This window comes from Phyllosticta citriasiana (assembly GCF_038021145.1).
Source record: "Phyllosticta citriasiana strain CBS 120426 chromosome Unknown IWZ02scaffold_1, whole genome shotgun sequence".
Classification (NCBI taxonomy): Eukaryota; Fungi; Ascomycota; class Dothideomycetes; order Botryosphaeriales; family Phyllostictaceae; genus Phyllosticta; species Phyllosticta citriasiana.
This window is the reverse complement of record NW_027117278.1, coordinates 424416-438009: the sequence shown is the minus strand read 5'-3', so window position 1 is coordinate 438009 and position 13594 is coordinate 424416. Positions and strand designations below refer to the sequence as shown.

At 54.5% G+C, this 13594-nt stretch overlaps 6 protein-coding genes across 6 annotated transcripts; 2 read left to right on the top strand and 4 right to left on the bottom strand.

The window, feature by feature from the left end:
* Positions 1–249: 249 nt before the first annotated feature.
* On the bottom strand, positions 250–1587 carry IWZ02DRAFT_503901 (histidine phosphatase superfamily). Its single transcript, XM_066770346.1, has 3 exons — positions 1209–1587; positions 534–1094; positions 250–426 (listed from the first exon to the last, which is right to left on the bottom strand). Exons 1-3 carry the CDS (start codon positions 1391–1393, stop codon positions 348–350), a joined length of 825 nt encoding a protein of 274 aa, XP_066626799.1. The 5' UTR covers positions 1394–1587; the 3' UTR covers positions 250–347.
* IWZ02DRAFT_5033 (uncharacterized protein) lies at positions 1510–2427 on the bottom strand. The gene has a single exon (XM_066770330.1). The coding sequence runs from the start codon at positions 2265–2267 to the stop codon at positions 1626–1628; it is 642 nt and encodes a 213-aa protein (XP_066626798.1). The 5' UTR covers positions 2268–2427; the 3' UTR covers positions 1510–1625.
* IWZ02DRAFT_503891 (uncharacterized protein) lies at positions 2428–5168 on the bottom strand (the record flags this gene model as incomplete). The annotated part of the gene is given in 6 exon segments (XM_066770345.1): positions 2428–4053; positions 4207–4368; positions 4417–4669; positions 4717–4777; positions 4797–5097; positions 5161–5168. The coding sequence occupies 6 exon segments, from the start codon at positions 5166–5168 to the stop codon at positions 2589–2591; spliced, it is 2250 nt and encodes a 749-aa protein (XP_066626797.1). The 3' UTR covers positions 2428–2588.
* Positions 5169–7025: 1857 nt separating this feature from the next.
* On the bottom strand, positions 7026–8093 carry IWZ02DRAFT_4393 (uncharacterized protein). The gene has a single exon (XM_066766770.1). The coding sequence runs from the start codon at positions 7886–7888 to the stop codon at positions 7244–7246; it is 645 nt and encodes a 214-aa protein (XP_066626796.1). The 5' UTR covers positions 7889–8093; the 3' UTR covers positions 7026–7243.
* On the top strand, positions 8094–12500 carry IWZ02DRAFT_4536 (uncharacterized protein). Its single transcript, XM_066767661.1, has 4 exons — positions 8094–11370; positions 11418–11615; positions 11668–12114; positions 12166–12500. The coding sequence occupies exons 1-4, from the start codon at positions 8298–8300 to the stop codon at positions 12240–12242; spliced, it is 3795 nt and encodes a 1264-aa protein (XP_066626795.1). The 5' UTR covers positions 8094–8297; the 3' UTR covers positions 12243–12500.
* On the top strand, positions 12136–13262 carry IWZ02DRAFT_4613 (uncharacterized protein). Its single transcript, XM_066768206.1, has one exon. It carries the CDS (start codon positions 12270–12272, stop codon positions 12846–12848), a length of 579 nt encoding a protein of 192 aa, XP_066626794.1. The 5' UTR covers positions 12136–12269; the 3' UTR covers positions 12849–13262.
* The last annotated feature ends 332 nt before the right edge of the window (positions 13263–13594 follow it).

Sequence of the window (13594 nt, the reverse complement as noted above, 5' to 3'; positions counted from 1 at the left end):
TTGGATGTCTTGCGCAAGTGCTGATCGCTCGTATTGCGGGCGGGACATGCGGCTCGGCGCGGCGCGGCGCCAAGGATGGAAGTCTAGCTGGCTGGGAGAGCGAGGAGGGGAGGAGAAGGGGGATACGTATGTCGGTGGTGGTAGTGGTTGATTAAGTTGGTGTATGTATAGTCTTATAGGTAGGTAATGACAAGATTGCTTTATTAACATCATGCTCTAGGCGTAATTCATCTCTCTTTCCCTCTCTTACATTCCTCTTCTCTTCTCCTTTCGCGCCCCCATCGACGCACGATTAAAAGGGGAGGTATAGACGGAAAGGAATGAAGGAAGATGGAGTGGTTTGCTGTTTACTTCTCAGGCTCGGGCTCGACGACAAAAGCGCCGCCTAGCAAGATGGCCGGTTCGTCGAGGGAGTGGTGTTCGTAGCTACAGCGAGGACGGCATCATCAGCAACAAAATCACCAACGTCAAACCTCGCTCCCTCGCTCCACACTTTCCTGCCGGAACAAGGAGAATGATGGCATCAAACTCACCTCAAAGTCCCCACACCCCCCGCCTCCAAAATAAGCGCCGGGTTCTCATACACCTGGCGACCAACCCAGCGCGCCGCAAAAGCGCGCAAAACGTGTCCATGCGCCACGATGAGCACATCGCCCCTTCCCACTTTCCCCTCCCCCTCGCCTTTCCCACCCTCCTCGCCCCCCGACAAAAACGGCGCATGCCACCTTCCCCGAATCTCGTCGATCAACTCATCCAATCGCGTCGTAATCGCCTCGGGGCTCTCGCCCCCGGGACACCCATCGCGCCAAATGTCCCAGGGTGCCTGGCCGGCGGCGGCGCGCTGGTCGCGGATCTGAGCCGATGTGAGACCTTCGTAGTCGCCGTAGTCCCATTCGCGGATGAGCGGTGTGACGGTGATGTGGGCGTTGGTTTCGCGAGGAGGGTCATAATCGTCGTTGTGTTCGGTGGTGGAGGAGGAGGAGGGGTTGGGGGCGTTGGACGAGGGTAGATGCGGGGACCACGGCAGCGGCGCGCCGCAGTTGAAGTTGAGCAGCTCGAAGGTGCGTTGAGCGCGGTGGCGGGGGGAGACGTAGCTGTGCATCGTGTTGTCAGTATTAATATGTTCGGCACATCACACCTCCATATCACCCCCCCCCCTTTTTTTTTTCCCCCTTCTGTAAACCCCCTTGGTTTGATGTAAAACTCACATGTGCGCCAGATTCTTGGGCACAATCAGTCGGTCATCGCCCACGAGCGCGCGCCCCGTCGCTCGCACGCGCTTCTCGCCATTCGCCGTCAGCGGCAGCTCCGTCGAGCCCGTGTGCCGCCCGTTGAGACTCCATTCGGTTTCGCCGTGCCTCACGATGAAGATGCGCGGGGTGGGCGGAGGCATTGGTTCGGTTGTATTCCTTTTTGGATTTTGCGAGCCAAGAAGGTTGGAACAAGATATCAATTGGACTGGACTGGACTAGACTGGAAGGATTCGACGACGTGGGAAGTGAGGGTGATTGACAGGAGAGAGGTGGGAAGAGAGAGGAGTTGTAGATGAGATCAAATCAGGAGTGGTGGGAAGGAACCAGGGATAGAGAGAACCAGCCAGCTCCGATGACAGCACCTCAAACAACTCAATGAACAAGGCACTGGAAAGCCCTCCTCCCGTCGGCGCTACCCGTTCGTCTCCTCGGTCCATGCCTAGCTCTTTTTTCTCTCCGTCGGATCGTTCTGCGCTTTTCTGTCGCTGTTATGATGATGATGATGATGATGAAGCTGCTGACAAGTGAACAAGTTCGCCAGTGGCAACGCCGGATGCTTCGGTTTCGTTCCTGGGAGAGATTGCTGCTGGCTGGCTGGCTGGCTGGCTGGCTGGTTGGTTGGTTGCTCGCTCGCTCGTCACCGTTGGCTCGTGCAGTGTGGAGAGGACCTGAACGGGATGGACCTGGGTGGACGCCCGGGGAGCTCGGGACGGTGGAGGGTGGAGAGCTTATGATGTCAGTCCTCGACCCCGCGCGCGCTGTCCACCCAGTCTGCCCCACCCACACCAGGGCAGACACTTTTCGCTCGTGGCTGCTGTATGGCTCCATCAATCTCTCAGTTTCTTCATCTGTAAAGCTGGTGCCCTGTTTCCAGTCGTTGATCTCTGCTCTGCTTTCTCCCGAATCAATTGTTCGTCCGGGGGAAAGAATTCGAGCGTTGGGTTCCAGCATGATATGCGCCTTTTGCGGCTTTGCCTCGGCATCGACGGGCCTTTGCGATTGCGAAGACGCCATGGCGAGATGACCAGTGGCGAGTATGCTTTCTCTACCACCTCTGTAACTCCGCCATCTCGCTCAACGCATGCCCAGTTTCCTCTTCGGCATAATCTTGCTGGACTGGCAAGAATCGAATGTCTCAGTCACGGACAGAGATGCTGTCATGTGCAATTCAGTGAGCAGGCCAAGTGACAACAGAAACCCCAATATATTTGTCGCTACAAAGGCCGTCGACTTGTCTTCAATGAAATTTGTACTAATACAAGTCCTTTCAATCTCAACATGCCAGTTACCGAACGCATCATCGCCTCGACTACGAAAACTTGCCCAAAAAGCGGCTCAGGCGGCGTTTGTGCAGCGCGTTGTTGTCTGTGCAACGTCAGTATCATCACTCCAGTAGCAAGGAAAGGTGAGGCATTGAGAGAAAGGAAGAGGAGCGAACATACGAGTGGTCGTCGTGTCCTGCGGCGTCTCTTGGTTCTCAGTGTCCAACAACTCCGCATTCGCAGGCTTCTTGACGTTGCCCTGGTTCCCGGCGCCCTCGATCTTGACGTCTGGCGACATCTCCGTCTTGGGATTGGTGTCTGCGTTTGTTGTACCACCTGCTTCGTTTGGCGAACTGACGCACGCAAAGCTGAGCTGTTGAGTCCCTGGAGTGCCGCTTACATCAATTTTCTGAAGCTGGACACCTCCGCCGCCCTTCCCGCTGCCTTTACCGCCGCCGTTCAAGGGCGGAGTGCCGTTTTCATCGAAACTCTGAAGCCTGACACCTCCGCCGCCCTGGCCACCCGCTTTTTGAGGCGGAGGGCCGTTGTTGTGAGTTTCGGGCGTCTTCTCGTTGGTGGGGATTAATTGACGACGGAAGAGACGGCCGAACCGGGTGGTACCACCGGTTTGAGTTTTAGTTGCCGGATTGTCCTTGACCTCTGTCGTCTTGCTGTCGGCGAGGATGGTCTGCTGGTCCATGCCGCTCTTGTCGTACTTGGTCGAATAGTCCCACTTCATATCAACGTACGGGAAGCAAATCGAGCCCGAGGGCAGCAAGACGAGGTCGCCGCCGACAGTGATCTCAGTGCTCTTGAACGGCTTGCCAACAACCTTGGCCGTCGTGTCGACTTGGGCAAAGTATGTTCCAGCAAAGGTGCCCATACACCCGGCGGCCTTGACGCACTTTGGGCCTGTAATCTCCTCGTACGTCGAGAGAATGGTTTCTGAATCAAACGCCTGAACGTGGACGTTGAAATGGTCGGCTGGACCTTTAGAGATGATGTTCTTGGTGGCAACAGTGTATTTGTCTTTGAGGATGGCAATGGCGATGTTGCGTGGTGGAGCAACACCACCTTCTCCGCCTTCCCCACCTGCATTGCCACCTCCTGTACCTCCACCACCAGTAGTGTGGGTGGTCTCGGTCAACTCTTGCGGTGCAACACCTCCGCCTTCACCACCAGTAGTATAGGTGGTATGGGCAGTCTTTTGCGGTGTTTCGGTGGTCCCTTGCGGGGTTTCGGGAGGCACTTTTGGGTTTTTGATCGTCTTCTTCGTTGTCTGACGCCTAACGAAGCGGAGCCTTGCAGTATTCTTCTCCGTTTGCTGATCCGTGGTCTGCTGCAGGCGGGTACCCTTAGGATTCACAGCATTTGGATCAATATTCGTCTCGGTACTCGTTTTAGTAGTAGGCTGCTTCTTACTCGGCGACGGGTTTCCAGGCTCTGTCTCGCCGCCGCTCTCACTTTTAGGCAACTGGGTGTTGCGCGTGAGCCAGGTAATGGCGTACTGTTGCGTATCGGCGAGACGGCCAAGGACCCTCTATGAGCCACCCATTCCGTTAAAAGGCTCGCCACTCATGCCACTGATGAAAGGCTCCTTAGAAAGGAGGGGAGACGGAGGCCCGGCTTGCTGGGTCTTGGTATTGAGCCAGACACCACCCTGTTGGTCCTCTGAACAGGCCGAGCAATACGGTGCGTCGTCGGCCGAAGCAAAGGCAATCCCCGTATTGTGGCTGCAGCCGCCTCCGCTAGTAGCGCCTTCGATGATTTTGATCTTGCCTTGCGGGTCAACGTATTGGATTGAGTCTGCGAAGTGGCCGGCCTGCTTGCCAGTGTAATAACTTATGACGAAGCTGCTACGGTCAGAATCTACTCATGTGGCGGCGCCAATGCGATCTTACTATGCAGCGAAGAGCTTCTTCACAGGAGACCAAGTCAAATCCCCATTCATGTCCAAGGCCTGTCCCAGACCTTCTTCCGGGTGGATACCAGGGGCTGCGAGGTATGTTTTCCAGGAGAGCTTGCCCCCTTCTACTCTGTACAAGACAGGAATAGGAGTGCCATCCTTGGGGGCGTCGGCAGTATCTGGAGACAGAGCTTCGTTTGTTAAGAGAGCGAAGTCATCTTCGTCTTCCGGAACAACGAGACCACCAGCTGCTCACTGTTAGCGCTTGGTAGATCCAGAAACGTGACCCTCATACCTTCTCCCCCATCCGGTACGGTGAAGGCTTTTCCGATGGCTTTGAAAGATTGCAAGTCAACCTGTTGCACGTGGACGGACCCCTTTTCCGCTTGCGTCTAGGTACGCAACAAATCCAATTGTGCCACTGGGTGATGCCGCAAAACAGACGCGTCGATCAGTCTTCATTCCCGTCCAGTAGAGGTCCTTGACGCCATTGAAAGGGTGTTCCAATGCAAATGGATTGGGAAAAGCCTTTAGATTTGCCTCTGTGAAGGCAGCATAGGCAGCTTGGAGTGCCCAAATCAACACACAAAGAGTGATGTAAATCCGCCTGATGAATTTATTGCTTAAGATATGAATGTAAAGTCCAGGATAGTGGGGGACCGTTGTGTGAAACGTCCTAAGCTAAGAAGGCGCAGGTAATATAGACCTAGAGGCTCTGCTATAGCATTTGGCAAAATACCAAGACATTTTTAGTGGTAACGCCACTACGGTATCTTCGATTTCAGGTGCGTAAAAATTCTGCTGTCACGTTCATCTCCGCGCGTCAGTGAGTCGCTTTCTATTCAATGATTTTGGGCAAAGACGTGTTTAAGTTGTGCACAATTCAGCCCTTCCATCATTGCATCCATTCTAATATTCGGCATCTTGACCCTCATCGCTGCCTTCGAGGACGTTGTCTGTACGAACCTGAGCTGAAGTTGATGCTCTCGGCAGCTGAGCTAGGAGTCGCATTAATCTAAGGTGCGATGATGTATGTTAAAGTTTATACCCTAGTTCCCTAAAAGAATGAGTTTTTCTAATACTAGCTAACTACTATAGGTAACTAGCTTCTCATAGGTTTCTAGGAAGACGGGAATAATGGCTTAAAAGATGTCCATTTAGCTTTTCTACCCTTACTTCCGACTATCGCTAACATTAAATGTACATAACTATAAGAGGTTATGCCTTAGTAACTAGTGTAGTAAGAGAATCTTGGCTACTTTATTAGCTAGGGCTAGTAAGAAGGCTAAAAGTAATATAATCTCATGTCATTATCCGGTCCTGCTCTTGTTTTTATATGAAAGTTATTAACGGTAAACACCGGCCTAAGAGGATTCTGCTTTAATCTATATAGTCCTCTTCTTTTCTAAATTATAGTTAGGCCATTGATGTAGCAGGCTAATCGAGTAGTTTAAATTTGATTAGAGGACTCAAAATGATCAACAAGGCAAAATGGAGGCTAGAAAGATGCTTAAGACCGGGAGCTGAGCTTGAAAAACGAGAAGCTTGTTGTAAAGCATTGCACGATACTTGATGTATGTGGCGAAATGTGACGGCGGAATATTTCGTTGAGCAACGATTTATAGATTACAAAAGAATCTTGTCGAAGTCCGGTACATCGAGAGAAACGGGATCCAGCGCTGTCAAGTCGAATCTTCGCGGTCGTGGAATGCATCAACATGGCCAAGACGGACGGAACGGCACGGCAGTACCTTGCAGCCGTGGCCGATATGCGGGTTCTACATGCAGACCATTGGGCCGATCCTGGTCCAATTCACAAGGATGTCGACTTTTGGTTGCTAGGCTGGTTCACTGGTTAGCAATAACAAAGCGAAGAAACAGCAGAGAAAGTAGCGGAGGAACGCTCCTGTGATGCAGTCTAGCCGTCTGCAGGATGACATCCACACCGGAGGGTCACTAGTGCTAGCTGTGTGGCATAGTACACAAAGCAAGTTGGCCGACCATGTCTCTCAGGCAGCGACGGCAGTACTGGTGCATGACGTGATAACACTACATGGCGCTAGGTGTTGAGAGACAGCTCGCATACCGGTGCAAGCTAGCGTTTTCTCCAAGAGGTAGTGATGTTTCGCTGGTGCTATCCCGACACTACACCGAAAAGGGTAACCGAATTGCTCGTTGCAATTTCATAGGTCGTTGGGTTCCTCGGAGAAGATGCTGCGTCCGACCGATTATAATAAGCATTAAGGCTGCTTGTTTGGACGAGAGACAAGTATGGCTTCGAGGCCGTATCCGTATGCTGCAGGGAATAAAAGGTTTGGTCTTGAGATACGGCGACAGAATTGTTCTGGGGTCGGCTTGTCCGTATTAGGCGTTCCGGCGTGGTCATAGCAAAAGGGTCGAGGCGTCGACCGATGATAAGCACCCGTGCGTCGAACGAATGCTGGTCAGGGCTTCTGCTCTGCCGCCGTCCTCATAGGCTGGCAAAGGTGTCGAGAGGGCAACATTGGGCGAATGCCCCCCTGGCAACGGCGTGGCAGTATTGCATCACATGTGGTTCGTTTTTTTTTTTTCTATTTTTTTCTTGGCTCCCAAACGACTCCTGACTATCGTAGATTTCAGGATTTTTCGAGGCCTCAATGACTCGGCGTGTGGGGACGCGCGGAAATGGGTCGAGAGCGACTGCGAAATTGGCGTCTGCAGTAGATAGAGAGCAAACACGTCAGTTTTTGGGGCTTGGCAAGGTGAAATTCCTTCTCTTCTGGCGGAACATGGGCCGACAGATATGACATGGTGATGGTTTGCCAGTGGTGTTGGAAAGGCAGTCAGCGGTGCAGACAGGGACAGGGGGTCCTGGCAGGTGTGGCTTGACGCCCACACCAGATCTTTGCTGAAACGCTGCGGGAAGACCCTTTCGACCCTCGACTGGTTTGGGGCCCGTCTCCGTCGCAATCCACGGTTGGCGTCGTAGCTGGATAAGAGCAAGGCCAGCACTCAGCTCGTAAAGCTGGCTCTGGCAACGCGAGAAAAGGGCCGTCTCTCTGAACTTTCTCGAACTGTCCCTCGTGTAGGGCTGCGACAGTGTCAAGCTTAGACGCCTGCAGGTGGCTTGTCTTGCGAGCGGAGCTGCAGGCCGGGACACGGCGCACAGCCACAGAAACAACATGGCGGTGGGAAGATGTACAGGTGAAGGTTTGCCGGAACACAAGCCACGAGAGGTCCAAAATTAGAGTGACGACAGGCGGAGGAGAGGTTGCGGTGGGAGTAACCAGTAACCGCGCGGCTGGTGGGTGGATGTGTCGTGGTTGTGGACGTGTGGAGACGGTCAACTTGGTTGAAACCAGCACTTCAGGAGACGAAACCACCACACATGCCGTGCCCACCGGCACCTGCACTGGACCAGGGCAGCTGTTTGCACTCGATGACCTCGTTGGAGCCGCACGGCAGCCATTCTCGAGAAACATCATCATCACCGTTCTCCTCGTCGTTTAGCTTTCGCTTGTTGCTGCTTCGCCGCTGTCAAGTAAGTGCGCTACGGCCCGCCCGCCTTGTAGTGGAGACCCTGGCCAACTGCACTGCCAGCCCACCTCACCTAGCAAGCCTCAGGTCCCGCCCCGCCCCGACTGACTGCCTGTGCGATAACCACCACGCATCTCTGCGCCATTCGCAGCCTCTTTTCTTCCCCGACCCAACCTTCTCTCGCTCACGCCCTCTCCTCCGCGTCCTTGGCCAGCTTCCCGCTCCGCTTCCAGTCCACCGCAATCTCCTCTGCCTTGTCGCGTGGCCCAATCTCGCTCTCTCACCCTCACCCTCACCCTCACCCTCACCGCGAATCCGCCGACCTCCCCCTCTGCCGAGGACACGACCAAACACTTCACCATGTCTTCCAAGAGCAAATGGAGGGGCAAAATATTCCAGACCGACGAACATGTCGCCGAAAAAGCCCAGCGCAAGCAGGCAATGGAGCAAGATGTCCTCGACTTCCTCAAGCCCTCGACCGACAAGGCCGCTCCCAAGGCACCTCGTATAGATGTAGCCGCTGCTCAGCGATGGCCAGCCGCCGCTTCGTTGCTCTCCAAGGCAAATACGTCCCAGAACCACCTTTCCACGTCCCTACCATCCTCGATGCGCGGATCGGACCGCCCGTCGCGGCCCAGGGCCAAGACCCTGACTGTGGGATTTCTCAACAAGGAGCCCGAGGTTATAGGCGAGGGAGGTGACGAGTCTGATACTCCTCCAATTGAAATCTCGCGGAGGCGCGTCGTTGCAGCAAGGGCCGCCAAGGAAGGCCGCAAGCTGGACGAGGCCGAGCTGGGCCGTTCCCTTACCGTTTCACACAAGATGGACCGGCCAGACATCAAGAGGGGGCATGCGTCGTGGGGAGAGCTCTCGCCCGGTCTGGAAAAGCGCTTCAGCCGCCCCAAGTCTCCGCCGCCTCAAGCCCCACCAGAGCCCGAGGCTGACGACGACCCGGCCAAGCTCCAACACCGGAGCCAAGACTCGATATCGCAAACGCTCGACGAGCCAGATTTCCGCCCAGGACCGCTGAAGCGCACCCAGACCGGAATGTCGGAAATGATGCCTGAATCTCCGGATGACCTAGACATGCCTCGACTCCCAGAGCTTGAAAAGGTCGCCTCGGCCGACTCTTATTCAAACTTGCACGACGAGCTGCAAAACTACCTGTCCTCGGAGCCTGACGTTGCAGACTCTCTATCCGCCCGGGTCCAACACCAGATGCGCGTCGACGAGGGCCAGGCACTCCGCAGGGGATCCGTCCATCAAGCAGAAGCACCGGCCGAAGACGCCAGATTGGAATCAGGGTCCAGTTCGAGCACACTTGAAATGGGATCGCCGCACTCAATGTCGTCTAACTCTTACGGAAGACCCTCTTACGATCAGGGCGCCCATTTGGCCAAAGCACCCCGCCTGCCCAACCCCTTTGACGACCCCACCGCCCGGAGACCCTCGTCGTCTTCATCTACTGCTTTACACTCGCGGTCCGCCTCCAATACCACAAGCCCTACCATTCCTGTTTCAAGCTCGCAGCGCGACTTTGGCCCCAGCCCGGTTTCCTCGCCCCCCTCCCATCAACAACCAGGCCTGGCGCCTCGTCCTCCCCCTCACGGCTACTTCGATTCCACCGTCCCAACGCCCACTCAACGCGACTTTGATAGTAGCGTCAAGTACAATCCGGAGGAGCCATTTGTCCTGGGAGAAGAATTGCCCGACATGAGATCGCCGGCCCTAAACGTCGAAATTCCCAAGCAGCCTCCGCGTGCACAGCACCTCGTGGAGCGCACTCCTTGGAGCTCGACATCGTCCGGCCATCGATCCGACTTGGTTGCCGCTGGTGATGCCGCCTTTGAAGACTTTGGAGACCGCGTGGCCCATATGAAAGGTGTCTTTCGCCTATCGGCCGAAGTCAAAAAGCCCACGACACAATACACGCCGCTGCAGTGGATTCGCGCCGCCAACTGGTGGTTCCTCAGAGGCCGCGCAGGTCTGGAAGTCATGATCAGAAACCGGCCGAGGGGCCAGCCGCCGAATCAAGAAGACCAGCTCCTCACGCAAGCCCACGTCGACCTGGCGAAGGCGTGGTGGATCTTGACAGAGGTCATTGACACGCATCCGGGCGTCAGGGCGTATGGAAGCACGCCGAGCAAGGCCGAGGCTGCCAGGGCTGCCGGTGATGCAGAGATGGGCGATGTTTTTGAAAACCAGGAAGCTGCTCTTGGCAGTCTCAAGGGCCTCTTGGTTTCGGTTGCCCGCAATGGCGTCATGCCTCCGACCAACGCGCTCATTCAGGGCCAGGACCAGTCGATTTGGGTCGACTACCCCACGTTCGCGCCAGATGCCGAAACGGTCCTTTCGGGACAAGCCAGATCGATTGTCATGGACTCCTCAAGACGCTCAATCAACCCGCGAACCGTCATGCCAATCAGCGACACCAAGGAAGACTTTTGCTACGGGCGAATCTTTGCGCAAGTAGGTGTCATGATTGAGGACCAGGGTGATGACAAGATCTCTGTGCCTTGCGTTCTTACAATCATGCGCCCACCCAACGACTGGCAAGTCAAGGTTGGCATCTGTAGTCAGACGGAGCTCCTAACAGTATGCATCCAAAGTGACCCCAAAAAGGGCATCACCTGGGACAACGTCAAGTGGAAGACTCGCGAGCGCGGTCTTTTTGTTCGCCTCCCTCGTGGTTTCACGTTGAGCTTAGACCTGAACGAAAAGGACTACAGGATGCTTTGGGGAATCTGGGACTACACTCGCACAGTAGCGGCCAGTCTCAAGCCTCGTCACGACGAAGAGCTAATCCATGACGTCACTCTCAGAGACTTGCAGTACAAGGATCCAGAGAATGCCGCTGCTTTCCCACCTGAGAGAGTCAAGCGCTCCATGGTGCGTGTCTTTGAAAAGTTCTTGACCCTCAACGAAGGTACCGGAGAGCGCAAACTGCACCGCGGTTACCGTCTCCTGATGGTTACGAGCCCGCGGAACAAGACTCTAAGCAGCGTCAGTCATGAGTTCAATGGCACGCGACCACTTGTCTTTGAGTTCCGCGCCGACCCCGCAGACCAGAATGTGCCCCTCATGGTTTTGAGGATCAAGGAAGACAAGCGAAAGACTTGCACAGCGTCGCTCGCATTCCACGAGATTAAAGAGCGAGTCCAGCTTTTCCAGGTTCTCAACGGTCTCCGCGTCGGTCCCGATGAGGTTTGCGCTGCGCAAGTTCCGATGACGGCGTTCAACATTGAGCAGCTGGGCATGAAGGAGGTTTATAGCCAAGGGCATGACATTGTCAAGAAGCTCCAATGGCAAGATGCCAAGGTGATGGATTGCGAACCAGAGGAAGAAGAGACGGAACAGTTCAAGATACTATCCGAACAGCTGCGCATCATCATAAGGCACACGTGCGGATCAATCACGGATCGACTGAACCTTGGTAGGATCGCCCCGTTTGCTGTGGTCTGCTTTCGCTGATGGATGTAGGCCCGGGTGAGCTGCTCATCAGACTGGACAACAGCGGAGGCCCACACATGCACATGCTACGCCTCCCTCAGGATGATGCGAATGCTGCCATTGATTGCAAGCGATCTGAACCAAACGTACCCGAGGCCATTGCCGAATTCTTGAGGACGCTGAAATCCTCGGCCACGATTCGTACTTATAGTTTCCCCAACCTCGAGGGTAAGTTGCTCCTCGTGCTGCTTCTCGATCAATGTGCTAACTTTTGCTGCAGCCCTCCACAAATTCCAGCTCGCCGTTACGGGCTTCCAGGTCAAATACGACGGTGTTGCCTCAACTCTTGCCATTTCCCGTCGCCGCATGGTCGTTCCCATTTACAAGCGCTGGGAGGCCTTGACAGTCCGCATTCAAATCATCCAGCAAGCCAATGTCACCCAGCTCCTTGCCTTTATGGAGGACTTCAGCCATGCCGATGCAATGAACTTTCAACTCAAGTCCATGGATGTGTTTGAGACGGTCGAGCTGAAGGGAAGCAAGGGTGAAAAGGGTCGTTTTGGTCTCAGGCTTGTCGACGCCAAATTCTACTTGCCCAAGGAGCGTAAGAAGGACGACGCGCCGGTCAGCGACGTGGACGCTGCAAAGAGACGGTTTGCGTGTCTGGATATGCCCGAGTACCCGGGCGAGCACGACGACATTACTCTGGGCTTCGAGACCGAGGCGGGTAAGTTTTGCCAGACGACCTCGAACTTGACCAATTACTGACACGGAGCAGAGCGAGACAGATTCGCCAGTGCCCTACCGGCAGCGACCCAACTAGCACGCCTGATTTCCTTCAAACGAAAGATTTGAGTGCCCCAAATATCCATCCATGGCACCATGGTTCGACCATTGAATGTCTTTGCCTGTTTCATCTGCCGCGGCTTCTTTTCTTTGGCGACAAAAGTTTTGTCCTTGCACACTTTTCGGAATCATGACGTTCATGGGAGGACGTCTCTCTTCTGTCATTCACCATCCGCGCACGAATCTTTTCCACCGCAGGAAATCCGGTCAGCGTTGTTTTCACATGGTGTGCCCGAGCCGACGCAGGCTGCTGCGACGCAGCTTTCCTCTCACTGCAGCAAAGACGAGGACTGGCCGCGAACTATCATCCATGCACGCGCCTATCCATTCGATAAAAAGCACGACACGATGACGAGTCCTTCTGTTCGTTCTTCACCTTCTCGCTTCAACTCCATTGACTCTCCTATTCACTTTATCATCTCGTTCAGGCAGGCAACTCATCTTTCTCTTTTCTTTCTTCAACCAGGCGTTAGGAGTGAGGCAGGGTTAGCAGAGCGCTCCATCCGGCGCAAACTTTCCCCTTGTTTATTCTGCACTTTTTTCCTTTCCATTTTCTTTTCTTTTCGGCTTGACGGAGCGACAGAGCGACAGGGGATGAGGAAAGGAGAATGGTAAAAGGAGGGAAGGACCGAGTGAGTGTGAGAATGGGAGCAACGTCGCGGCCCACAACAGAATCCCTGGACCAGAATTATACGTACCGACATTGATGCGCGCCACACTGCTTGCGCGGCGTGTCGTCGACGGCATCACAGGAGGACGAATTCAGGAAGGTAAGCAGGGCGCAGTCAACTCGTCCATGATTGACGATGCACTGCCTCTCCATGCATGTAGGTAGTTAGTCATGCGTACTACGTACTTCGGAGCATAGCAGAGCAGAGCAGAGAACAGAACAGGCGGTGGTTCATATGCATGCATGCACGGGTCATCAGCATTTCATACGTGCGTCCCATCAAGGAAGGCACGATGGAGAATTGAGTTGAGTTGAATCAAATCGAGTGAATGGAGCCTTGAATGCAGAAGAACTCTTTCTGATTGCTGGAAACGTGGGGCTTGCTTGTGTCATGCTTGTTGATATTGCAGCCAGCGTCCTGCTTCTTGGGTGGTACTGCTGATACTGTGCACACCTACGACAGACAGTGGTGTACGAACGCACTAGTACCTCTCGCTCTTCTTTACCTGACAGACAGACATAAACAGATAGCTCGCTCAAGAGGAGCATTCACTCGAACTGCGCAACCTTAATACTCAAATCCTCAACCGTACCTACGATGGCACACACCAAGCATTCAAGTCCCAGTCAGTTCAGTCAGCCAGCCAGCCATCCCCACTCATTGCCAGGTAGCGTACGCACTGATAGGCTG